This window comes from Populus alba, chromosome 18 (assembly GCF_005239225.2).
Source record: "Populus alba chromosome 18, ASM523922v2, whole genome shotgun sequence".
Lineage (NCBI taxonomy): Eukaryota > Viridiplantae > Streptophyta > Magnoliopsida > Malpighiales > Salicaceae > Populus > Populus alba.
This window is the reverse complement of record NC_133301.1, coordinates 13,090,012-13,117,935: the sequence shown is the minus strand read 5'-3', so window position 1 is coordinate 13,117,935 and position 27,924 is coordinate 13,090,012. Positions and strand designations below refer to the sequence as shown.

At 35.0% G+C, this 27,924-nt stretch overlaps 3 protein-coding genes across 6 annotated transcripts; 2 read left to right on the top strand and 1 right to left on the bottom strand.

Annotated features, from left to right (window-relative positions):
- The first annotated feature begins 12,981 nt into the window (after window positions 1-12,981).
- Window positions 12,982-20,240, top strand: LOC118034307 (RAF-like serine/threonine-protein kinase PRAF). 4 transcript variants are annotated; one of them, XM_073406259.1, is made up of 10 exons: window positions 12,982-13,382; window positions 13,583-16,814; window positions 16,966-17,156; window positions 17,302-17,328; window positions 17,461-17,613; window positions 17,724-17,887; window positions 17,985-18,135; window positions 19,283-19,405; window positions 19,503-19,590; window positions 19,688-20,240. In XM_073406259.1, the coding sequence occupies exons 1-10, from the start codon at window positions 13,329-13,331 to the stop codon at window positions 19,903-19,905; spliced, it is 4,401 nt and encodes a 1,466-aa protein (XP_073262360.1). In that variant the 5' UTR covers window positions 12,982-13,328; the 3' UTR covers window positions 19,906-20,240. The 4 variants fall into 4 exon arrangements, with proteins under 4 accessions (XP_073262360.1, XP_034895443.1, XP_073262359.1 ...); XM_035039552.2 differs by having other exon boundaries at window positions 12,984-13,382; window positions 17,302-17,373; window positions 17,988-18,135; XM_073406258.1 differs by having other exon boundaries at window positions 12,984-13,382; window positions 17,302-17,373.
- Window positions 20,241-21,583: 1,343 nt separating this feature from the next.
- On the top strand, window positions 21,584-22,000 carry LOC118034221 (uncharacterized). The gene has a single exon (XM_035039459.1). It carries the CDS (start codon window positions 21,584-21,586, stop codon window positions 21,998-22,000), a length of 417 nt encoding a protein of 138 aa, XP_034895350.1.
- Window positions 22,001-23,319: 1,319 nt separating this feature from the next.
- LOC118034308 (homeobox protein knotted-1-like LET12) lies at window positions 23,320-27,675 on the bottom strand. Its single transcript, XM_035039554.2, has 5 exons — window positions 27,133-27,675; window positions 25,087-25,207; window positions 24,203-24,396; window positions 23,999-24,130; window positions 23,320-23,913 (listed from the first exon to the last, which is right to left on the bottom strand). Exons 1-5 carry the CDS (start codon window positions 27,550-27,552, stop codon window positions 23,776-23,778), a joined length of 1,005 nt encoding a protein of 334 aa, XP_034895445.1. The 5' UTR covers window positions 27,553-27,675; the 3' UTR covers window positions 23,320-23,775.
- Window positions 27,676-27,924: the final 249 nt, after the last annotated feature.

Below are 27,924 nucleotides of genomic sequence, written 5' to 3'. Positions count from 1 at the left end.
ATGAACTATTAAAAAGTTGTGATGGCCCCAGACGGGCAGATCGCACCATCTTTCCGGTTGCCATTACTGCCCCTTCAATTTATAAAGTCATGACATATGCATGAATCGTTCACTATTTGACAAAATATAGCCACCTGACTTGCTTTTTTTCTTTCTGAGAAAATCTCTTTCTGCTTTCTATATGGTACCTGTTGGTTATATATATATATATATATATAAAGTTCTTGCTGAAGAAATAGGTAAAGTTTGGGCAATATGGGTCTGGAACTGTAGGTCAATTGATATGTGACTTTTAAAGGCTTCTGCATTTTCTAGGCTAGAAATTCTTCCGAAGTTCAGTGAAGATGGTCATTACTGGTTAATTATTAATTTATATGATTTTTTTTATCTTATCTTTTAATATTGTAGTTATTGAGTATTAAAATTTATAATTTATTTTTATTTGTTTTTTATGTAATTATTATGGTTTTATGATTAGGGTCGAGAGTTTTATAGGTTAGCCATGCTAATTTTTTTTTTTGTTGTTCTTTAATTGAATCTTTTTTTTTAATTTTATTTTTCAGCATTGAGTTGATCGAGAATTGTATTTTATAATTTTTTTTTATGGAATTATTCTAGTCTTTTGACCCAAGTTGAACAGGTTAACTTGAGTTGACTCATGTTATTTTTTGTTATTTTTTTATTTGATTTTTTTTTCCAATTTAATTCCTCAACATTATGTTAATTGAAGATTGAACTCCATAATACCTTTTTATTTACTTTTTATGAGTTATCACAATCATATGACCTGAGTTGTGGGTTAAACCGTTTCAATCAAGTTTTTTTTTTTTTTTTTAGTTGATTTTTTTGAACTCTCATCCTTTAATTTTGAGTTGATTGGAAATTAAGCTTCATAATTTACTTTGGTTTACGTTCTATGAGGTTATCATGGTCTCATGATTCGGATCATAGGTTTGGTTGGTTGATTCAAGTTTTTTTTTAGTTGAATTATTTTTAATTTTATCTTTCAATATTGAGTTGACTGAAAATTATGTTTTATAATTTCAATATTGGTTTATGTTTTATAAAGTTATCATGCTCTCATGACCCGGGTTACGGGGTATGGTGGTTAACTCAAGTGTTGGTTTGACTCAAATGGGGTTTTGTGTTCTTTTTTTAATTTATTTATTTTTAAATTACATCCTTTAACATTGAGTTGATCGAGAATTGATTTTTATAATTTATTTCAATTTGATTTTTGTAAGGTTATTCTTGTCTCATGACCCAAGTTTGATAGGTTAACCCGGGTTAACTCATCTCATTTCTTTAGTTGAATTTTGTTTACAATTTCATCCTTTGATATTGGATTAATTGGGATTTGGGGTTAATGATTTTTTTTATTTGCTTTCTATAAGGTTATTAGGGTCTTATGACCTGGATAACGGATTTGAATAGTTAATCCGAGTTGATGTAATATGTTGTCGTTTTAATATTTTAAAAAATATATTGTCTTGATTTTTTTAGCCAAACTATATTCTTATCGGTTGTTCAGGTTATTTTTGTATTTGTTATGTTAACCATGTCACATTAAGTCAATCCCCGTATAGTATAGTTTGTATTTATCGGTCGTCCAGGTTATTTTTGGTAAAGGGGACAGCCGAAACTCCATAATTTTGATATTGAATAGTTTGCATTTAGTCCTAAAAGTGAAATGTAAAATGTCAATTTTGTATCCCACAGTGTTGCATTTGTAATTGGCTTTAAATTCCTACTGTGAATGAGACTTCCCAGGTGAAAAAACAAGATCCAATTGATAAAACATATGGTTTAATTCATAAATGATAATCGTGAGGACTAGTCGTCGCTACTGCCATGATTCATAGAGGCTGGGTGCCATCCAAGACTTGGCAGCTAGCGATGCCGACAGCCTCATCTTTCGTCAAAATATGTCAGATTTTTTGGGTATAGAAATCGGGCCCACGAACCCACGTAGGAAGACAACATTGTGTCTTTGTGAATTGCGAGGGACACCTGACGAGACTTGATTTAACCTTCGGCACTGTTTGTTTTTAGTTAATAATAATAAAATATTATTTTAATATATTCATTAAAAAAACCAATTTTTTAAAAAACCATCAATACTCAAAACAATAAAATATTGGTGGCTCTTATCTAATTTGACCATATTAAAGTGGATTCTATTTGGGAAATATATTTAATTTTTTTTTATTATTAATATAAATATTCAGACCACTTTACGTGTACATCAACTAATTTTATAAGCTTTAAAGTTAAGCCTTTAGTGATTCAAAGACTTGTAAAACTCGAACTGGTGATCTCTAAAAAACAAACTTAGAATTTAACTAGTAAGTTATAGGAATAGGTTGTGGAATATTTATTATTCTTATTAAATATTTTACTTGATTATGATTTGTTGAAGTGACAATATTATTACTTTTTAGTAAGTTTGGAGAATATTTCAGATAAACATAAGCTTGGTATGTATCGGATTTTATTTATTATACATGATTAGGCGAATTTGTGAAATGAAAATGTAACTTGCAAATTATAATTTAGTTAAGCAGAGTGAACCGCTGAACGAAAAATATGGAATTTATAATAAAACAAAAGCAAAAGGATGTAATGAAATTGAATAGAATTCTCGAACTAGTGATCTCTAAAAAACAAATTTAGAATTTAACTAGTGAGTTATAGGAATAGATTGTGGAATATTTATTATTCCTATTAAATATTTTACTTGATTATGATTTGTTGAAGAGACAATATTATTACTTTTTAGTAAGTTTGGAGAATATTTCAGATAAATATAAGCTTGGTATATATCGGATTTTATTTATTATACATGATTAGGGCGAATTTGTGAAAGGAAAATGTAACTTGCAAATTATAATTTAGTTAAGCAGAGTGAACCGCTGAACAGAAAATATGGAATTTATAATGAAACAAAAGCAAAAGGATGTAATGAAATTGAGTAGAATTCTCGTCAAAAAGAAAAAAAAAATCATGGGATAGTATTGGATTTGAAGTACTAACTTTTTTATTTTTATTTCTATTAATTACCATCAAAGTTAATTAAATTATTTTTAGATTATGTTAGGGAAATTAATTTAGGTTCTCCTAAAATATAATAGATTATAGAATTCTTAACAAATTTAGCAGTAAAACACATTGTTGAGGTTTCTTTCTCTCAGAGAAAATAAAATAAAATAAAAATTGTAGTTAACTGATACAAAATATAACATAAGAGAAACTGGAGGGATAAAATAAAGATTATGTACTCCTCCTGCATGATATCCCTTAAACTCAGTAATTTTGCATGCTATGCGGCCCCTAAAATATAAAATACATTTTTATTTCTTTATTACTGTATTAATCAATTTGGGAATTTTTTTTTAATTTAATAAAAAAAAAACAGCAAGGAGGAGTTACATTTAGTTACATTGAGATTCTAATAATAGTTTTATATTATTCTCTAGTATATTATCTTAAATAAAAATTCTTTAAGCTTAAAACTTGCACAAACTTATATTATTTTTAAATTTAATTTTTATTAAATAGAATGAAAATTATGAGATTCGAACTCATAACTATTTAGTCGATAAATATATGATGACATATTAAATAACGAATTCAACCAAATTAATAACATAAGCTTTGAGATATGGCTTTAAAATATGATTTATTTTATTTTCTAGCATATTTTTAATTTTATTTAAGGTCACTCCACTCTCGAAAATTAAGTGATCTGTATTCAAATGAAGAGTTTGAATCTATAGGGGTTTAAAAGGAGACTTTGCAAAGTATAGGTACTGGATTGTTTCCTATCTGCAGTTCGAACCCATCGAACAAAAAAAAAGAAGAAAAATAAAATAAAATAAAATCCTCCATATCTCCCCAAATCAGGCAACAACCAAAACAACCGCTAGAGAGCCTCATTTCTTCACGATCTCACATTTCCCCTCAACCTCCAAATCTCAACATAGATAGCTCCCACCTCCCCGCACCAATAGCACTTACAAATACTAAAAAAAAAAAGCACAAAAGATTTATATTCCTCTCCTATCTCTCTCTCGCACAAAAGCATATTAATGGCATCAATAAGCGAACCTAATTCTCCGTCCTCTTCATCTCTGAAACACAAGCTGAAATCTACATTATGTTCCTTCCAAAAACACAGTCACCACCACCGTCATCACGTCACATTTAATAGCTCAGACAAACATGTTCATCAAAAGCATGATCTTTACGCGGTGCAAGAGGCGATGAATGCTGAATCCCAGGAGGATATTAGGGTTAATAAGACGAGTTATTTGTCGTCGTGTATAGGGAAGCATGGACATAGACATGGTCGTGGTCATAGGAGACGTCATACCATGTCGGCGAATTTTCACTATGATGCTACGAGTTATGCCTTGAATTTTGATGAAGGTAAAGGAAATGATGATGGTGCTCGTAGTTGTGATTCTCGTTTGATGGATTTTTCTTCAAGGTTGCCTCCTTCACCAACTAGAGATACTGATATTTATATCTACGGGTAGATCGATGAATGTATTTAGTCAAATTAAGGTTGGTTTGATTTTTAACCCTTTCCTGTTATTTTATTTCGTTCAATTTGAGGGAACATATGCTTCTCAATGCAAAAATTAAAAAAAAAAACATAAATAAATAAAAAATGAGCGATAAATGGATGAAATCTAGTTATAGTGGAGTTGAGGGTGGGTTTCGTCTCAAATTGTGAAGCAGAAATACTCGATGTAAACTCATATATATATAAATTTTCCATGCCCATGACGGAATCCAAAGAGGAGTAATTAATTTGTCCCATTTTAATTTCTTTCGTTTTTTAATGAAGATGATAGAAACTTTTTAGGAGTAAATGAAGCTATTTTATGAGTTTCATTTCACCAGATGCAATGTTAGTATATTGATTCAAGTCGATGAACTGTTTGTATGGTTCCACATAAGTTCATAATTTAACTGTGTAAAAAAAGATCAAGTTATTCTTAGAGAATTTTATAATAATTAATAAATGATCATATGCAAATATCAAATTATCCTTAAGAGGTAAGTTCATTGATTTTTTTTGGAAAGATACAAATATAATTACAATGTAGCGATGAATGGTAAACCGAGCCTTTATATTGTCACAATATTTTTCCCTTCTGTTTTAGCTTTTTTATTATATTTATAATTCATAGACGTATGTAAATCTATATTTTTTCTCTTGATCATGTGAGTAGTGACTGTATGGTAAAATTTAGAGGATGACAGTGTACTGGACACAAGATGATGTTCATGGCAAACATTATTTGTTTCCTTGGCACGTTGGACGTGACTCAAGAACAGATATGTTTAATACATGATGTCCATATCTAGTAATGATCAGGAGTACAGGACTTGACGAGGAATGCATGACCGGTCCGATGAGAGGGGATGCACGATTGGTTATTGAGAAGAGACACATCATAAGTTCGTCGGAGGGATAAACGACCAGTTCAGGGGATGCATGGTTAGTCTATACATGGAGGAGAGACACATGGCTGGTCCACTGAGAGGAACACATGGTCAAGTCGTAGAAGAGGGATGGACCACCGATTCAGGAGGAACGATAGGCTATCAATCCACTAAGAGAGTGTTTGACAGTGTGGTAACGGTTGCTTTTCAAATAACTTTTCGTGTCGAAATACATGTTAATGATTTTTTTTATTTTTTAAAAATTATTTTTGACATCAGTACATTAAAACGATCTAAAAAGTACAAACCACATTCAATTTTAATAAAAAAAAAATTGAAATTTGATAAAATACCGTTTGAAACGCAATGTCAAACGGTGTCTAGGAAGGGGAGAGGTAGAGTATAGGTAGAGTATAGCAGGTTTTGTATAAGAATCCAGATTTCATGCCTGACCACAATCAAAATTCAAAACAACCCAGATCCGAAACAATTGATTTTGAAAGCATTATTATAAAGATTAGAAGTATGTTAACAGTTATTTAACATGTTTTTTTTTTTTTAAATATATTAAAATAATATTTTTAATTTTTAAAATTTATTTTTAACATCAACACATCAAAACTATTTAATAATAATAATAATTTTAAGTAAAAAAAAATTATTATTTTGGCAAACTCCCATTTGAACCGCAAACCATATAATACGGAAGATTGAAAATAGTGGCCTCCAAGTGAATCATTTAGACAGGAAGTAATCAGTAACAACGAAAATGGATCAATTAAAAAAATATTTATAAATAAAAAATACTTTAAAAAATAAATATTATCCTAATATCCAACATAATATCAAAACAGGCTATAATACAAGCCCTAAATCCTTAGCCATTTTAGCCTTGCTTCTTAGGGATGGATGATGGGCTCTTGAGTTTATTTCCGTTAGTAGTCTATTCGGTTTCGGGTCATCATTTTTCAAGTTTATTGGGCTCAAAGAGAAAAGTTAACCCAAAACCTTAGATAAATACATTTTTCAGCCACAACTAAGCCCAACTGAAGATATTTGGGCCTGATGGGTCTAACATGGACAAGCTTTTCCATGAATCATTGATTTTTCAAACTTTACACCCCTTTTTTTCTGTTTAATTTCATAAAGTAATATGAGATATAATGAAAGAAAATGTGAGAATCTTTACTTTTCAATGCTTAGCATATTATTACAAAGACCAGAATCGAATATGAAATTTGTCTTTAATTTAGAATATACAGAATCCTTATAGGTACTGGTTGGCAAAAAAAGGAGAGGTCTTATGCCACAGAAGTGATTATTTTTGATTCAATTTAGTTTTTATTAAAAAAAATAATTAAACTAAATATTTTTTTTAAAACTAAAACCAAACCAAAACTGGGTCAAACCAATCGGTTTTGGTTTGGTTCAGTTTGGTTTTTTAGGGCAAAAACCAGTTCAAACCAGTTTGGCTTGGTTTTTTCCGATTTTTGCTCAGTTTTTTTTTTTGTTTAGCTCCGTTTTTTAGTTTTGCTCGGTTTTGGCTCGGTTTGGCTTAGTTTTTTTTTTCTATTTCGGTTCGGTTTGGTTTTTCAATTTTTTTGCTTATAAAACCAAAATCGAACCAAACCAGCCGATTTTTTCAAAATTTTAATCGTTTATTTTTTAGTTTGGTTTTTTCAGTTATTTTTTTTACTAATTTTTTTAATTTAATTATTTTTTTTATTTTTTTACCCATCCCTGCTCCATAGTTCCCTAAACGCAGAAATCTTCCTGAGACAAGACAGACAGGATTTGGACAGTGTCATAAAGAGACACAGACACCTCTTTCCTTACAAATGGTGAGAGGCCTTACGGACCAGCCGTCCATTTGGAACTGATTTTGGTAGCCATGAGGCCGACACCTCTTTCCTTGCACATGGCGAGATACCACTTGGACCATGGCCATGGAGTTCCTTCACGGTTGGAAAAAAAATTCACATAAAACACAGCGTGCTAACTAGTTTGTTGCCACTATACATGATCACCAACAAAAATAGAAAAATAATTATTTGTTTTGGCACAGTGATGACATCTTTTTATTTCAATAATGGATGTCTTTAACAGTTTTGATCGTAAATGAAAAACTATATATTAAGAAAGATATTTCTTTGTCTCCTTCTCGGGCCCATGATGCTTGTTGTAAAACTTGATTAGATTAATTTTTACTCGGTTTGATGTAAGACTTGGCTCGGATTACTACACGGACAACTACAAAACGAAAAGGATAGTGGCAAAAAAGATGAGAAATGATTCAATAGTTGCATCATAGGTCGATATCAGATCAAGCCCGTGATCATAAATAATTTTGCAAAGTGGAAGCATAAAACGCGTAAACCTTTATCCCATGAATCATCATTGCTGTAGATTCTGGAAACACTACACATGCTGCGTACTACAAAAGTTGCTCAACAAGTGTTGATTATCATATCTTTCCAACTACGGTGATCATGTTAAAATGCCATAATTGGTGTTCTTTTTATATAGTACTTGCTATCTTTTGCTGTGGCTGGATTCTGGCATTAGGATATACCTCTTTTATCCAAATGTTTTTGCCGTCCATTGACTTGGTCACGGATCTTAATTACCACTGAATTCCATGATTTCAGGGTCCCGATTTATCCACTTGTGAGACCAAATCAAGAAATCAAAACGTTCAAACAGCCCGCAAGGTATGGCAGGACGCAAAAGCAAGGGATTTTCCCTAGCCCCAACCCCAAGTCTCTGCAGGATAATGTCCTTTGTGTTGACTGCGATAGTACTGGTAGCCGGGCTAACGTGACAGAGACCCCACAAGGGCTTGAAAATTGGCAAATATTAGATGCCTTCTCTGATCGGTTACGTTTATCAAATTCTGGGAGTCAAGAAGGTTTTTTCCCTTATCCAATTAATGAATCTACTGAAAGATTCCCATAGCTTCATAACGATTGCGAGAATTATATATCCAGTGATTTCTATCAATGAATTGCGTAATAAATTGAAAACAACACCATTGCTGATATCGTAGCTAGGGTTCCTATATATATATATATCCATCTATTGATTATCATATGTTCATATTTTGATCGATATCAGACTTTGATTTCAATATCATAATGTTTTTGTTGTTAAGAAATAATCTGTGTATTGAGACGCTAGTTGCTATCATATATACTTGTCGGTGTGGAGTCGCTAGCTAGCTGATGTATTTGGTGACAGTACCGTCGTGTATTCCGTCGCTGTTGTGCTTTAGCAAAGCTAATTACAACGCTCGCCATACTATTTGATGGTCCGGTACTGCAGGAGTGGCCAGTGCTAATATTGCAGTATTAATGATCATATTAGAGCATTTTCTTGCAAGGATATATGCCTATGGGTGCTGTGTATAATCCCGTTGAAAATATTTAACCCTGCATGGAGAGGAGCGGTGGAGTTTCATAACTCCATCCAGAGAATTGTGCACCACACCATCCCGGAGAGCCGACGACGTGCAGCAACCTGAAGAAATGATAACGACGTTTGAATTCCACATCATTTATGGATTTAGGGAACACCACGTACCCCACATAATAGGCTCACCTTCTGGTCCACGGCATGGTCTGCAAGATTTGGTGGTTGGAAAATCTTTTTCATAGTAAACTTCTACCGCATGCTTTCCTTCTTGATTTTAGATTATTAAATATTATATAGTATATATCAATTTGTTTTATGTCCTCTGTTAATTAACCCTGGATTGTTAGTAATATTTTAATCTCATGACATGATTTTAATCCTGCTAATGAAGATCAACACTACTTAATTTCCCCATATCTAAAGCGAGTAAATTAAGGTTTTACCAGGAGAAAACAGTGATAAATCCAAGAGGGTTACTGTTTTTTTACTCAAGGAAGGGATATATTTTGTTATCACAAAATACAAACTACGAGAACTTAAAAAAGGAAAAGAAAAAAGAGAGGATAAAGGTGATAATGGAGTCCGAAAACTTAATTATCAGCAGTTTACTGGACAGATTTGACCAGTAGGGAAACGAAGTTTCTTGTGGTGGAGGAAACAATCAGCAGTTTACTGAAAGAGAGAATATCCCATTTCATTTTTCACTTTAATTAATTTAATTAACCAAACTTTAATGTTCTTTGGATCATTAAAAAAAATCATACCCCAGGTCTACTTCAGTTCGATTTTTCCTTTTCCACTTTATCCCTATTGTTTTTCCAAAGATTCACGCGCATTCGACACTGCCTCACCAAGAAAGTCAGGAGTTCTTGCACTTTATGATAATCTTCCAATTTGCACCAACTAAAATTGAGATCCTTAGTTTGTCCTCCATTGTTGGATGTTTCTGTAAAGGATTCTGAAAAGACCTTAAATTTATTTGCTGTTTGTCTCCCTGGTTTTACCTACTCTTGACTTGGAATCCATTAGGAAGATCAAAAGTAATTAAACAAACGAATTAAATATATAGAGGAAATATAATTTAATAATTTTCAACAAAGTAGCACGAACAAACTGAATATAAAATTGTTCCTCCTACCCACCATGCACCTATGCATATCACATACTTTATTATTCATTCATGGTTTTACATTGCACAACACAACACTAATTTCATTATTTTTTCCAAAATCTTCTAGTGGCAACATCATCCGGAAAATCTCCGAGTCGTAGGGAGTATTGTTATTTTTCAAAATTAATATTAATTCTATCGAGAGATTCTCTCCGATGAAATCACTTTTCAAAAACAATTAGTCATTAAATGTAAGAGATTCACGATATAAGGTTAATATAAAAACAATTGTCACTACTGTTTTTTCTAAGCGTTTTAGCATTAACCTATATTTTTTATTTTGGGTGTCTCTTTTGATCCAAAGATATATACAATTGGAAACATAAATGTGTGTTTTGTTAGTGTTTCATGAAAGATTAGGTGTGTGACCCATGTTTTATATTTTAAAAATTAGGTGTGGAAACATAAATTTATATTTTTAATTTTCATGCTTTAATTGTTGTGGACCTGATTTTTAATAATGATTTTTTTATTTAATAAAATGAATAAATGGGTTGTATGGGTAATTAATTAAAAAAAAAACTAATAGCCATTGGCATTTCATTGTGTATCACTGTGAATTTTGTAACAATAAAATGAAGTTTTTTCTTTTTCAAAAAAAAAAAAAACAAACAAACAAAGTTTATTATCAAGGATAAAGTTGTTTTTTCCTGTAGATTCATTAGATATTATCAAATTAATTAGAGACAAATCAATCTTTATATATTTTTAGCACATTAAAATGATATTATAACCCTTAAAAGAAAGAGAAAAAAAAGCTTTTTTTTGAGGGGTTTTATTATCTTTTCAATATTTTTCACATATTAAAATTTCATTAATACTAGAAGGTAAAAATTATTAAACTTGAAAAAAGGGCATTTTGGTTTTTATTTTTATATTTTTTAGTATAATGAAATAACACTATTAATATTAAAATAAAATAAAAATCTAAGGTTGGTGTCCAAGGGTATTTTTTTTCCTTTTTCTTGATAGTTTTTATTATTATTATTATTATATTCAGGTTCAATTACGGGTTGTTTGATAATTTAACAAATATAAATATTATTTAAAAAAATTATTTACATGTGTGTTTGCCCCCTTTCCCTTTAGATAATGCGTGCGGGGTTGTTTCGTCATTAAATATCGCTTTTCAAAAAGGCATTGAAATCCTCGTAGTGGCCCCTCCACTATGAGTCCGTTTGGCTACGCAGAGTTGCGTTTTTTCAAAAACACAGAAAGCAAGTGTAACCAAAAACGCTTTACTGTGCATGGTCCCACATCCAAATCGAATTATGCACCTCCACTGAATAGTGGAGTATGTAAACAGTTGTTGTATAAAATGGCACTGTAATATCAATTTTTATACCTGCTTCTGTGTTTTCTTTATCGATGAATTTTGTATGTAATGAAATTTGGGAATAATAAAAAATATTTTTTAATAAAGTATTTTTTATTTGATGTGTAATAGTAATTAATTGCACTTTTAACAAAATGTTTTTAACTTGTTTTAACCAAACAACCAAGTACTGTTTTTATAAAACAACTTTTTTATAAACCACAGACTTGCGCATGCTTCTTTATTTGTTTCTTAATTGAGGAATAAGCTTAGAGTGTGTTTGGTATTTTGAAAGTTTTTGTGGTTATGATTTGAAAAAAAAATTTTTTTAAAAAAAATACTTTTAGTTGAGGTTGGTTTGGTATTTATATATGTTTAGTTAAAATTGTGGTTGAAATTTAGGTTAAACAAAAAGTTGTTTAATGTGTTTGGTCAAGAATAGCTTTTCAAAATGAGGTTATAATAAATATATATATATATATATATATATATTATATATATATATATATATTTTTGATGATTTTTAATTATGTTATATATTTAATTACTGCTATTATATTTAAATTGTTAAATACTATTTTTTAAAAATAAAATATAATTAAAAATAAAAAAAAAATTGAATTTTTTTTTTTCTAGGTCATACCTAGTCTAATACATTTAGATTCTGACCGGACTTGGTTTGATCATTAACATTGAAGAATATTCACAGGACATGCAGAGTGAATTATAATTAACAATGCACTTCCCGCTAACAGTAGCTGAGAAGCAACTAGGAGTAACTTTTTACTTTACTTGCGTTTTCAATAAAAAATTAACTAGGATCCACAAATAGTAAACAATTGTTTATATATTACCAAACATTTTTTTCCGTGGTTTGCTTGAAATGCAGAAGCAACACGGAAACAAATACACTCTAAGTCCAGGTCTAGAATTTTACTGGTTGAAAATTTAGAAATTAACTCAGATTTATAGATTCATTTTAATTTTTTTTTTTAAGTGTGTTAATTTTTTTTAATATTTTTTTTAAAAAATTAGAGTAAATTTTATACATGTTAATATTTAATCTAATTTTATTATATGCTAAAATAATTATGGAAAACTATAATTTTTATTGGATGTATTTCATACGTAATGAAATTGTAGATACTTTCATGGAATAATAAAAAATATTTTATATTAAGTAAGTATGATTTATTTCATGATGTAATAGTAATAGTTAAATTTACAATATTTAAATTAAAAAATCATCAATATTAATATATATTTTTTAAAATTATTTTATAACCTCAATTTTAAAAGCATTCTTAACCAAACACATTAAACTATTTTTTTTTCAACCTCAATTTCAACCACAATTTTAACCAAACACTTATTTTTTCAAACCAACCTCAATTAAAAGCACTTTTTATAAAATAATTTTTTCCAAACCACAACCACAACAGCTATTCGCAATGCCAAACATACCTTTCATAATAGATTGACTCAACAATAAAGATATTTGTTTTTATTTTCTTTTATTTTATAGACGTGAATTTATTTTTTCCGCAGGCAAAAAGAAATGATATTTATTTTTAGTAGAATATAGGTAGATCCTGCCAACCCGCACCTTCCCTTCTCTCTCTCTCGCGAGTCTCTCTCACTCAATCTCGTCACTTTCCAATTTCCCACTCGAAAAGGCAAGCAAACAAACGTACAGAACACATACATTTGACCTCTAACTCAACCTGCATGAAACGGTCCACGTGCCTCGTTGCTCGGATCCCCCTCTCCCTCTCCTTCCTTCCTTAAAACCTAAGTCATGATAAAGAAAACACAACAAGATCAAAACCAAAACGACCAGTCCCATTACCGATTGCACAAAACAAAACACAGAGAAATAAAATAATACGATTCACCCTCTTACAAACAAAGCGCTGAATCTTGCTAAGATCTTTTCAGATTCTGCTGGTGCTGCTGCACCGACTCAGCTGCTGTTATATGTGTCATCTTTTGTTATTCTTATCTATCCTCAGTAGTCACCGTTCAAATCTGGTAACTTGGTCTCTCTCTTTCTCTTTGTTTGACTCTGTCTCTGGGTTATTTATGTCTGTCTCTGTCTTTGCAAAATCTTGTGAGGGTTTATGAGAGTAGTGAATGTGTAGAGGAAAACCCATTTGGGAAACCCTAAGTTTGTGAATAAAGATTGATTTTTTATCTCTTCAATTTTAAGTTTATTTATGGCTTTTGATCAGACCCCTACACCAAAAGATACAAGGCCATTAAACATAGCTAGAACCATACCTGAAGAGCCCCGCATTGTGCCTGCTATTGCTAGTGCTACTAGTAGTTCTGTCACTACACCAGCAACAGCTGGTAGAAAACATGAGTTTTTTGCCAGCCCAGAAGGTTCTATTCCTGTTATTTATCCGGCATCGGTGTCTGATGCTGGTTTTGTAGGTTTAGGATATGGGAATGCTTATTCCGGGGCTGCCCCGTGGGCCCCACTCATGCCAGTTCCCGTGTCGGTTGGGAATGGTTCCGGTGTTCCGTTTAGTTATAATCCTAATTTGGGGAACAGGATAGTTGGTAATGCTGTTGATCGTGCTGGAAATGATATGGTGTTGGGATCTGGTTCTTCACCCAATTATGGGAATCGGGTTAATGTTAATGGGAGCATTGAGGCAGTAAATACAGGGCTGGATTGTAATACCAATTTGGGGAGTCACGGTAGTGGTGGGGCTGACCATGGGAGTGAAGATGGCGGGGATGATTCAGTGTCGGGGAAGAAAGTGAAGTTTTTGTGTAGTTTTGGGGGGAAGATTTTGCCAAGACCAAGTGATGGTACGTTGAGATATGCTGGAGGGCAAACAAGGATTATTAGTGTGAGGAGAGATGTGAGCATTAATGAGCTGCAGCGGAAGATGATGGATACATATCAGCAGCCTGTTGTTATTAAATACCAGCTTCCTGATGAGGACCTTGACGCATTGGTGTCTGTTACATGTGCTGATGATCTTGATAATATGATGGAGGAATATGAGAAGTTGCTTGAGAGGTCTTCAGATGGGTCAGCTAAGTTAAGGGTGTTTTTGTTTTCGGATTCACAGCTTGATGCTTCTGGTTCAGTCCAATTTGGAGATTTACATGATAGTGGGCAGAGATATTTTGATGCAGTAAATGGGGTTGTGGATGGTGGTGGTGGTCGTATCACTAGGAAGGGGAGTTTGGCGAGTGTAACTTCAACGCAAAACTCTGATTTTAGTGGGACCGAGGCTGTTGAGAGCTCAGGTCCTGGTCAAGGGGATGTGACTTGGCCACCATCTACCAGCCTGTTACCCCCTGGGGATAATTTGGCTGCTTCTCATGATTCTACTCCAAAACTAGCCTTTGCAGATGCCAACCCCCCACCTTATGCAGGTGTATCTGCAGTTCCATTGGGGATTCCATTGGCTAACTCTGGTCCTCCGCAGACTTCATGTTCTCAGCCTGAGGTTGAATTTGAGAGGTCCGTTCCTATTACTGCTCAGCCGCAGCATAGGGTCCATGATTTCCAGCAAGTTGGGTCAGGCATTCTACCACATTCACCTCAATTGCGGGCTTATGTAGATCCTCGTCAAGAAAATATGAATCAGGCAGATTATAGGCATGTTCCTCCCTTCATGGGTTTTCCAAATAATCATGTGCTTGGAAATCCAGGGCCCATATTCACCCAACAGAATTTTCATGAGAGTAATGCAGGTGCTACTTCACTTCAATATGTTCCTGCAGTGCATATGACTATGACTCCCTCAGGTTCTCATATGGCTATAAGGCCAAATGTGGTTCAACCATTGATTCAACCCCAACAAACTCGCTTGGAGCACTATCCTGAAGAAAATGCATTTGGAACAAGGATTGTTCAGGTTCCTGTTGACTCAAGCTACAATGCATATCGGGCTCAACTTCCTCCTGCAGTTGTTGGAGGCTATGGCTGGACACAAGTTCCTCAGCCAGAGCCTGTTGTATATTCTGATGGGTCAGTGTCTCATCAACAGGTACTTTTCCCTGAGAAATTTCCTAGAATGGAGGACTGTTATTTGTGTCAGAAAGCACTGCCTCATGCACATTCAGATCCTATGGTACCGGGCCCGAGAGAATCTGGAATGAGCTATTCAAACTCACTTAATCATAGTCTTCGTTTAGAAGATACTATGAAAGCCCCCCCTATGAACAGGGTTATGATAACTGGTGCCTTGGGAGAACGCATTATGGAACAAGGTGCTGGTGCCCAACCTGCAGTTCATAGTCATATTGGAACACCGCAGTCGGAAGCAATTGTGTCCTCTCAGAATCTTGAGGCACCTCATGAAAATGAGAGAACTTTCTTGAAAACTGACAATTCTGGTCAACCTAAGATTTCAGCTCCCTATGGCATGATAGGTTTACCAGGTGATGTACAGTCTCCTTATGGCATGTTCACAGGTGGAATTCCTGAGTCTCGCGTGGAAGATTGTATCCAGCAGCATTCAGTGTCAATGCAACCACAGGTTTTACTGAATAAACCTGCTAACAGTGATGCCCCTCATGCTGTTGCTGTACCTATTCAAGCTTCTGAACACCTAGTTCAAGAATCTCCAAAAGAATACTATGGCAAGCTTCCTGGCGTTGTTTCCCAAGAAGATGCTGTAGACTCTTACATATCTTGTGAGCAGCTGAGACCAGTTGATGGGATGATGGAAGCTCTCCATATATGCCCCCCTGAAATTAATGTTAACAATTATCAGAAAAAGTCACCTGTTGATAAATTTAAAAAGGAAGAAATCTTGGATCGTAAAACCCAGAAAATTGCTGGGAGGGAGGTGCTTTTAGATAATACCTTGAACAAACCTCAGGTGGTTCTTGAATCAAATCATATTAAGCAGTTTGAAATGTTGCCTGCTTCTACAGAGGTTTCTTACTTGCATATTTCTCAACCAATGGAGTTACATGAGGTTGCACAACCACCTATTTTGGGTAATAAAGCATCACACCCGCAGCCCAAGATTGGAGCTCCTGCCTTGGATTCTGCTGAAGTTAGTTATGGAATCCCTGCATTCTCTGGTGTTGAGCTTGCCTATGTAAATGACAGAATCCCACCTTTTGCTGAATGGAAGAATGATTCACAACTGCATTCAAAGGTTGTCCCCAGTGACGTGGAAGCTTTATCATCAACTGGTAATATGCCATCTTCCCTATCGCCATCTGGCGGAGTTGGCAATGCTCAGGACTTTTCAAACTCACTCTTCAGCAGCCAGGATCCTTGGAAATCAAGGCATGATAATCAGTTTCCTCCACCTAGACCCAACAAGATTGCAACAAAAAGAGAAGCCTTTACTACTAGGGACCCTTTCATTGAGAACCATTCTGGTGAGGTGGACTTAATCACAGGTGTGCTGCTGGAGGATGGAGTTTCCAAGTCACTGAGCAATTCAAACAAGGATTTAGAACGTGCTCAATCATCCAAAGGTCAGAAGCTTCTTATTTTGTGCTCTTACACATGTTTACAACTGGATAACTCCAATAATTATTTGTTATGTTTGTGTTTATCTGGATAAAATCAAATATTCTCATAAGTTGAGAATGTAGTTTCTTAGCATTTTTTGTTTCATGGTTGAAGGTTCAGCGGAGGAACTCATCAGGCAAGAACTCAAGGCTGTAGCTGAGGGTGTAGCTGCTTCTGTTTTCCAGTCAGATACTTCTAATCCAGAACAAAACATGTCAGAAAGAAATGAACCTGCTTATGAACCAAATCAAGAAAAAGAAGATTCAAATGAAAGTGTAGAAATGCAGCACAAAGCTAAACTTGAGGTGCTCAATCCATTCTGTTTTCGTTGTATTTGTGTGGGAGCACATTCATGCTTATCAATTGGCATTTCTTTTTTCATGTTGCTGTCTATGGTGCATTTATCTGACTGTTCCTTTATCCCTTTATTTTCTTACTTTATTTACTCAGGACATGAAGAACAAACTGCCTGATAAGGTGAATTTTGGTTTTCCTGGATCGGAAGGCCGTGGTCGCTTGCAGGTTGAAAGAGTTGACTATTTTCTTCTTCCTGTAATTATATGTGTGTGTTTGTCAATTTTAAGCACGCTTCTGGTTGTTGTCTAGCAGATTATAAAGAACAGTGACCTTGAAGAGCTACAGGAATTGGGTTCTGGCACCTTTGGCACTGTTTATCATGGGAAGTGGAGGGGTACTGACGTAGCAATCAAACGAATCAATGATAGGTGTTTCGCTGGGAAACCTTCTGAACAAGAACGCATGGTTTGTTTTTGTTTTTCTCATTGTCCCATCACACCTGTTAAACTTTGATTTTGTTGATGTTGTTCATGTGTTATGACCTGCTAACTGGCTGCACCATATGCTCAAATCAGAGAGATGACTTCTGGAATGAGGCAATTAAGCTTGCTGATCTGCACCATCCAAATGTGGTTGCTTTTTATGGTGTTGTTCATGATGGCCTTGGAGGTTCTGTGGCAACAGTGACAGAGTTCATGGTTAATGGTTCTTTAAGAAATGCTTTGCAGAAAAATGAGAGGTTATTTTGTAGTTCCTTTTTCATGAACCTGTATCTCTCTCCATTTTATTTCATTCCCCGCTTTGAAAGTGAAATTTATTTTATAATTTCTTTTTAGCAGGAACCTTGACAAGCGGAAGCGTCTCTTGATTGCCATGGATGTGGCCTTTGGAATGGGATACTTGCATGGAAAGAATGTAGTGCACTTTGATCTGAAGAGTGACAATTTACTTGTTAATCTTCGAGATCCTCATCGGCCAATATGCAAGGTTAGTGACGCAATCTGGAGGAAGAGGGGCTTTTACCTCCCCTTCATTCTTACAACAAGTAATGAACTCTCTGATATGCATATCGATTGTGGGTTTATTTCTGTCGGCATCCTCCTTTTGATGATTTTAGTATTTGGAGAAATCTTCTCCATGCCTAAATGATCTAGAAAATTTGGTTGTCGCATTTAGAGTTTTATCTCACCCTGCTAAGGAAAAATGTGGGTATCTGGCTAAAATAAGTTCTCCTTCCATACTACAGGCTAATTAATCCAGTCTTTTAGGTGGAACACTTTAGAGCTGTTGCCAGAATACTTCTGAATTATGGGGTATTCCATAGAATGGTTTAGGGGTGAATATGGCATTGAGGTTATGGGAGTGTTTTCAAATGGATTCATGTCAGATTTGACTTACAAATGACATTATCACAGTACTTAATAGCCATGTGAAAAGAGAGGTAATGTTATCATCTCAACAGTATTTGATGCTGATATATGTTTTCAAGCGCGTGCTGAATGCTGATATCTTGCCAACAGAATTTGACGCTGATATTCTCTTAAGCGAGATGTGAATGAAATGTCTATGTAGTTGATTTGAGCTCTCTTTTGTCCAGTTGTTATCATAACTTGAGTGGATTAGTGGATTTTATTTCCCCAGTCTGTATCTTGTTACCCCACATAGTGTTGATCAAATTTGTGAAATAGGAAATAGTACTCGCCCTTTTTTTCCATCCTTATCAGTTTTCTTTTGATCTGTTTAGTTTTCCAAGTTATTCTTTTAATTATTAGTTATGCCATTTATTGTATCTATTGTTAGTCCTGAATTCCAGAAGCCTCTGCTTTTGTCATTGATAGAAGTTATCACAGACTCAAATGCTTATAAAACCATATCTGAAGAGGAAATTTGCATTTGCCTTTGGGAATAGAATTCCATTTCCAAATGCTCACTTGTAGTTTACTGAATTTTGAGCCTCCATGTATGACAATCAGTAAAAACTTTTGATTTCAAATTTAAGTTCGTTGGTTGCATTGATGCATATAATCTGTGAAAAGCAGAAGCAGGGGTATGTAATGTTGAACTTGAGAATTCTGTATTTTGTTTTCAGTAGCAAATTTATTGAATTGGCTTTTCACTTCTGTTTCTGCACCAGGTTGGTGATTTGGGCCTGTCTAAGGTGAAATGCCAAACGCTTATCTCAGGTGGTGTGCGGGGAACGCTTCCATGGATGGCCCCGGAGCTTCTGAATGGAAGCAGTAGTCTTGTCTCTGAGAAGGTGCTTCCATTTGTCGTTTGATACCATCTTGCATATAAATAGTCTCTCTTGTTTCTCACTAGATGAGCTTGCGCTTCAATTCTCTTCTTTAATATAGGTCGACGTGTTCTCATTTGGTATCGTGTTGTGGGAACTTCTAACTGGGGAAGAACCATACTCTGACTTGCACTACGGGGCTATTATAGGTGAGGTTTTAGTTGTACCAAAAATAGTCATGTGGCATTTACTTAAATAGGCTCGAGTGTGTTTCACTGATTATTGCCCCGTCAAAATGCTAATCAGGTGGTATTGTGAGCAATACCTTGCGGCCACCAGTGCCAGAGACTTGTGACCCAGAGTGGAGATCATTGATGGAGAGATGCTGGTCTTCTGAGCCATCAGACAGACCAAACTTCACTGAAATTGCAAATGATTTGCGTGCAATGGTAGCAAAGATTCCTCCCAGAGGGCAAAACCCATCACAGCAGCCCCCTTCAACACAGTCCCAGGTTCAAAAATGATTTCACGCAAGCTGTTCTGTCGTGTCTCTCCTTTTTATCCTGGGGAATGTGTTGCTTCCTCAGTTGTTGAAAGACATGTAATTTACTTGAATGTAGCACGGGCAAGGTCTTTCTTTCTTTTTTGAATCATGGTTTTTAGAATTTGTCCAGTTAGTTTTTACGTTTTTTTTTTTTTTTTTTCTTTTTAAATTTGTTTATTATTAACATTTCATAGCAGTTTTGATTCAAGTGAGGTGCAATTTATTTGTACTTTTGTAATGCCTTTAATTTTTTCATTTTCCCACCCACCATCACAAGAATGCAGGCTCGATTTTCTGCGGCACGTCTTTCACTGATCTTGATACATGCATTCTTTCTTTCAATAATGCAATATCATTTCCCAGAAATCTTACCAGTCACCCCAGAATGACATGTTATTTCTGTGGCGTAAGCAATGCACCAGCGTTTTAATCAACACGAATCTTTTAACTAGGGGCATGAAACAAAGTGCATGGAGAGTTGAAGCAAGGTTGTTAAAGTTGTGATTATAGGCTTTACGTGCTAAATTGTATATAAAACTGTATATAAAACTCGAAAATGAGTAAAATCATGTAAAATCATATTTTTACCACCAATTTAACTATTCAACTGTTGAAGTATCAGCTGTAGTATATAGTTGGACCTCGATACGTCTATTTTGTACATCAAGCTTTCAATAGCGTCTTCCTGAAACTTTATAATCTCCCAATTGAAGGGGAAAAAGTTTTCAGTGGCTTTAGCAGAAAAAATCGCAGTGATGGCACGGAAATATGATGTAACAACACAGGCATCCAGGTTAGCCGTATCATAGATTCGTAGTAGAGAATCCGTGGATTCTTATATGAAAAAGGTTTGCTGCCTACGACGCACCATTCGACTGAAGGAATTATATGTGCCTTCTGCAAAGATAAGGAGGCTTGGTTCCTTTTTTGGCAAGATTTGGACGAACCTCGAGAACCTATATACTTCATGGATATGATGATGAGCGATGCCTTTTTCCGCTATTATTCACCTAAATATAATTATCCTCGTTTTGATGTTCTTTCGAGCAATTATTCAGTATATTCGAAATTGTAATCTTGAAGAAGGTGATTCAACGCTCTGATAGGTCCTATACTTTTATGAGAATCAAAGGCATTATTTCCAATCATCCTCTTTGGTAAATAAATGTTACCATGTAGAAACATATGGAATGTGAGTGACGAGAAAAAGAAGACAAGTCTTGTGGCTGTGTTTCTTGATTGTTGCATGGAAGTTCTATGTTGCAATCGTTTAGCAAGCGTGTGGCCAACTCGTTTAAGAAACCGTGTTTCGCTTATAGCAGCTTGTAGCCGCCATTATAGTACTAGGTCACTCACAAAAGCACCAATCATAGAGAGCCATGTAAGCTTAGTCAAATGTCATTTTCCCAACAAGCATCGTATTCCTGCTGGCTTTTCCATTTAGAAAAATCATCAGCTTAAATTCTCCATTTCCTTGACACTTCCTTGCCCATTTCCCTTCAACTTCCTTCCATGGCTTCTCCGTATTAAGACCCTCTTCTTCCCTATCCAGACTCCCCGTCCGTTTTATTCTTTGTATCTCTCTCTCTCACGCACACGCACATACACACATGGCCAAACCGCATGTAACTTTCATGAGCCCCATCGGTTCACCAAGAATGTCACATGAACAGCAAGGATACGATCGCCTTGATGATTATGAACAGGAGGCCTATTCAGCTAATGGTTGCTGTTGTTTTCGACTCTTCAATTTCAACTCGCGGCGAAACAATGAACGTGAATATGATGTTTTGAACCAGAATGGTGACTCTAGTGATCCATGGTTGATGAGGAAACTGAAGAAAGTGAAGGAGGCTTCAGAGGTTCTGGCAGGGCCAAAGTGGAAGACATTCATTAGAAAGATCAGCGCATACATCAAGAAGAAGAAACAAAGGAATAATCAGTCTCAATATGATGCTGAAAGCTATGCTCTTAACTTTGACAGGGAAGAGGATGATTGTTTGATTCCTGGTTTCTCATCAAGGTTTGCTGCTGCTTCTTCTGAAGATCAAGAGACTCGTCGAAACGGGTTGTGAAGGAATATATATATACAGGTTGTTTTGATTCTTGGATTATTTGATGATTGGCATGGCGCTGGCATCTCCTGTGTAGCCTTTTGTTTTCTAGCATGTGTTTGTTGTTAATTTTCACTGCCCACAACGTGCTTGGTTTCCTTCAAATTCTCCATTTTTCCATTTCATTACCATTAATCCTCTTTTCATTACTGCTAATTTCTATGATTATTTGATTGTGGGCGTGCTCTTGTTTTGTATTCAACAAACTGGACGATGATCTGGTTTGCAGTCATTTTGGAAACTAAAGTCAAAGATAAGACTAAAGACTACGAAATTTTAAATCAAAATAAAATATGATGTGGCTGGATTGCTAAGAAATGAAAGGAAGAAAAGGGATGTTCTGAACCAATCAAACTAGATCTTCTAGCAGACCTTCTAGAACAGATTGTCAGCTTAACCTAATTTTTTTTTTTATCAAAACAATATTGGTATGTTTTTTTTTTTTAAAAAAAAAAAACAAAACAAAAAATAAGAATTGCCCGTTGTTTTAGTTAAAAAAATCATGTTCGAAATGAAACTGAACTTGGATCTGGTTTAAATCACCTGATTGATCTACCATGCATGTCAGACCAAGTTTTTTAACTATTCTTAAAATAATCAGCATGCAATGAATTTGAAGGAAGAATTAAATATATCAAGAAATAGATTAATTTGGCTAATTGGGTAGGAACATTAACTCGCAGATTATTTTCCTTCCAAATCCATCGATTTTTTATCTGCTAGAGATTACTTGTTCACTTTGCCTTCCTTCGTACCAAACACGAAAAAAGATTACTTTTTCCTGTTTCCATCACTCACTTTCTTCCCAGCCACGCTTCTCACCCTCGTCCATATTAGTTCCCCACCAGCTAGGAAGTAGCTAGCGAGCTCTATAGTTCTGAGCTCGAAAACCCTAATAGATTTTGGTTTCTTCCTTTCAAAATTCTTTGTTCTTCCTTGAGCAATTGGTCTATCTTATTCATTTACGATCCCCCTTATCCCTTGAGCTACAGCAACAATCCTTGTCTCCCTTGGGTAGGTATTCCAGGCCACCTTTTCCACCCCGTTTCCACAAAAGAGTGTCATGGTTTTCTTACAGTCACCATGCTCTTAACCATTGGAAGCAATCCTTCCTGGTCGAGCTTTAAACAGACTATCCACATGACGTAGGAGTACATTCGTGAGAAATCCCTTTTGCACGACAGGCTTTACTCACTAGATGTTCGAGTTTCGACGATCAAAACGCAACCCTTGCATGTTTTTCGAGAAAGGGAAAAGTTGTGATTAAATGGTTTGGAATGTGTACAATGAAAAGGATATAATTACATTACCTTATCACAAATATTGAACATAAACCAATAATTGCAAAATTACAGGCCCATGGCACAGAAGGAAGCTATCCAAACTGACACTTCCAATCTCATATATATGTTTATAAACTAGGACATCTATTGCAGCAGTATGCCATCATAGCACACTTCTCAACTGGAAAAGGAGTTTAGCACATCTCTACATATTGAATAGCACCCACTTTCAAAGAAAAGATGAGCTTTCCAGTATGAGCATATCCAAACAGAATATATCTACCCTTAATTCTTGTTGATTCCAATGGCCACAAATGTGTTCTGATGCTAGCTCTTCCCAGGTATGTACACGAAGGCAACAATAGCAGTCTACCTTCAAGTCTTTCCATTTATATGAAATGCTTTATATTCTTGAAGAAGCCAATGTTCACAGAGAAACATATAATCGTCAGCTTACTTCTTTCGTTTGCTCTTCGAGGTAGATCCTGAAGGGCTGCTGTGCCAGTTCCTTTTCCTTTGGTTTATGAACCAATTATTTATCTGCTTTAACTGCAACCCCGTTTCCTGCACCAATCTTGCTTTGTCTTCCTCCTGAAAAGTAATTTGGAGCAAACAGTTTGAGGATCTGGCAACAAAATATTAACAGCATATGGTTAGGAAATCATCTCATACTTACAGATGGGTACGGCCACTTGGAATGTGTTTGCCACCATGCTTTTAAGTGGGAAGTGGTATCACCTGGCAGTTTCCCTGCTCTTCTCTTACGTAGAATTTCCTCTCTAATGTCCACAATTTTCTCTTTGTAATCCTAAACAGAATAAAGTTACTTAGCTCACCATTTTCACCTAGTAATTTACCATAGAATTTTATGCATCATTACCTGTTTGAACTCGTGCTTCAATTCTTGCCTTACACGCTCCATCAAGGACCTCTCAGTTTCAGTGGGGACTAGAGGACCAAATCCCATGGTATCCAACCCATCAAGGTTTCCATCATTAAAGTTGGTATCACTTTCTGCTTGGTCATCTTCGTCATCAGACATAGTTGCACCAGTGCCTTCCCCAGGAGATACGCCTGTCATGCACCGTGGTTTAGTTCTAAGCTTAGGCAGCAATTCCAATTTTAACTAGGGTAAATGCAGAATATCAGCGAAATAGTTCTAAGCAATGATGCAGTTGTAACTATGTAGCAGTTCAATTGCAGAAATTATGTAAGAAACTAAATGGATTTTTCCCTTGTTCTCTGTTTTAGATTTAGACAGTTACAGTGGGGATACAGAAAGGGAGGTAGGCTGTCCCCATGGTTAAACCCTCGGGCTCTCTAAGCAGGTAAGGCACATTTGGCTCAGGGATTGGCTAACATTGGCCATGGTTTAACTTTGATTTCTTATTGATGAAAGTGTTTAACTCCAACATTAAAAACAAACGAGTAAAACAATTTACTCTCAATATAGAACAAGATGAATATATTTGGGTATTCAGAAATCAATCATCCAAATTTATCTTCGCAAAGGAAAAGGTTAAACAGCATGGATCAAGTATGGTAACATTGACACAGAAGTAAGACAACTTATGTGACACAAAAGTAACAGCACAGATTGTGGATCTGCAAGATGAATGAACAAAAGATAAAACAGCAAGAAGGAAGCAGCTTGATTACCGAACATGCAAAGAATTACTAACAAATCATTTCACTTTCCACTATGTAGACCAGCAATCCCTATGTTTTATGTTTTCTTTTCCTTTTGATAGAAGGGCTAAATACCAGTCAAACTTTGTAGAGATTGTTCCAGTTCCCAGCACGCCATTACTGCCTCCATAGCATGAACACGGACATGTTGCTGCAATTGGTCTTTGAAGGAACAGAGAAGAAGAGCGTAATGTGTCTGCATCACAAGGTACGTACAAATAAAAAGAAGGGCAAAAAAGGAGATTCAGATGGAAGAAAACAAAACTGACAAGACGTATGATAGAAGGAATGAAAAAAGGAAGAGGAAAATGACATAATTGATAACATCATGAATGTAAATATTTAAATATTAATAAAACTGTCTTGTTAATTATCAGATTGCAGCAAATGCACACTTGTAATTCACATGCATATATAACCATGCAGAAACCAAATAGCCACGCTGAAAGTTTTCATATAATCCTTATTTAATACACATCAGTAAAGAACAGCTAAAGTGAAAAACTTTTTATCAATTGTGAATCACCTGTATCATCACATGAACCCTTCAGAAAATATTAAATTCAATCTAAAATATTCTTGATTTTCTATTTTTCTTAAATATTTTAGCTATGAATCACCATCATAAGCTTCTTCAAAGAGAGTATTTTATGGGAAATAATGCATTCCCAAGCCGATTGAGCTACCATCACTCAGCTTTCTCATTCATCCCCACAAACTTCTTAAATGAGTGATATCGTAAGGAAGAAATCAATGCCAAAGCAATCCAAAATCCAAGCTTTCTGGAAATTACTTCTTGCTTGCCGATAAGAATTATTCCTTAATCTATCATGAACAGCTAGTTTTGTAACATAAGTTTGTAACTTGAATTGTTATCTCCAACCTTATTGCCTAAATGTCTCCTCACTATAAGAGCATCCATTATTATTATTATTTTATTTTTTATGAAAAAAAAAAAAATCATGCCAATCACTCTATCTATCAAGAGATAAATCTCCACTTAAAAATTTATTCGAATCTAAAATAGTCTTGAATCCCTATCTCTCTTAAATGTTTTAGCGCCGAACACCATCAAAGCTTTTTTAATAAGAATTTTTTATGGTACATAAATGCATTATCAAGTTGATTGAGCAATAATCAGCAGTTATATTGTTCATCCTAGTGAACTTCTTTAATGTTTCATGTGGTGAAGAAGAAATCAATGCCAAAACAATCCAAAATTTCTGAGAGTTTCTCATTACTTGACAAAATGAATTTTTTTCATAATCCATGATGATCAACTAGTTTTGTAATTCGTAATGTGACTTGATATTCCCAGCCTTGTTGCTATGTGTCAACTCACTCTATCTATCAAGACACTAATCTCCACTTGTCGCCTTAGTGGAGCTCAAGCAATTGTCAGTAAGCATTTAGCAACATAACAGAATCATATACTAAAGGAAAAAGGGTGTTTCGTACATGAACAGGCAATGAAATTGACGGATCAAAATCAATGCATGTAATTTGGAGAACAATAAGATAGACACTTGGCCAGAAACTTTCTTCATGTCAGAACAAATTCCATAACGCAAGGAGGATTAATCCCTGTGAACGAGTGGATAAGTGATACAAAACCATCACCAAAGAGATTCTCCAAAGCACTCCAAAAGTTTCAATAATTTTCATGTGCTTCCAAAACAACATAATTGGTTCCTCCACTGATGCAAAAACAGTTATAAACCAGTACATGATTCACATCAAAAGTACCATTTATCCACTTAGAACCTGTTCACTTTCACATATATCAAAAGGGTTTCTTCTTAACTCACTCTCCCAAATGGACAAAATAAGGTACAGGCAAAAGGGAAGAGAAGGAAGTTTCGGTGTCATTTCATATATGGAAGTTTAACGAGTACAGTAAACATCCATCAAAAAATAAAACAAAAAGTTTCTTTAGGATAAATCACAAAAATTAAGGATCGTTAATTAACCAATCAAGCATAAACATGAATATCTCATACAAAGAATCCAAACTTGAGCTCACTCAAATTCAACAAAAACCAAGCAGACAGGAGAGAAAAAGATTAAAGAACACAAAACGACATATAATGAAGAAAACATTAAAAAGATACTAGTAATTACCATGAACTGATCAAGTTCTTTCTCGTCAACAACATGGCCACAACCAACACCAGAATACTTAGCAACAACATCTTGAGACCGAGCCAACTGTGTATCAATCCTAGCTAACTGGTCAACTGGCGTTGCAATCCTTAAACAAGCCACGTGTGCAGCCAATAACTGTTCATAAAAAGGATGACCTAATATCTCAGCTTTGCATTTAGCTCTCTCCCAGTTATCACTAACAGAATCTACCAACTCCTCTTCACTTCCATTGTTGGTGGTGTTTTCGGGTTTTTCGATGGTTATAAAGTCGCCGTTCCTACGGAGGACCGCGTTGCTTAGCCATGGGGGACCGGTGGAAGATGAGGCTGAGAGGTGGTGGTGTTGTAGCTGAAAAGCCATTTCTTGTGGTATATGGTGGTGGTCTTCAAAAGCCATTAGAAGTGGGTTTTCATTTCAAAACGAAGACAAGAGAGACAGGGAGAGGGAGATGTGGGAAAGAAAGAAAAGTGGGTGTGTGTGTGTTTTTTGATGGAAGGAGGACATGAAGTGGAGTGAAAGCATGAACAAGAAGAAGAAAATGGAGGAGAAAGTGGAAGCCTTTTTGTTTTTTTTGGGGGTCAACTACAACTTAGTCCTTTATCTTTCAAAAAGTTTCAAAACAGTTCTATCAGTCATGACCTTAACCCAATAAGACCCCTACCCTCTCTTCAATCATCTAGATTCAAATGCACGAGAAGTACAATTCTCATGAATTTTAAAATTTTTTCTTCACATGAATAATTTTTTTTCAAGGAAGAGTAAATAAAA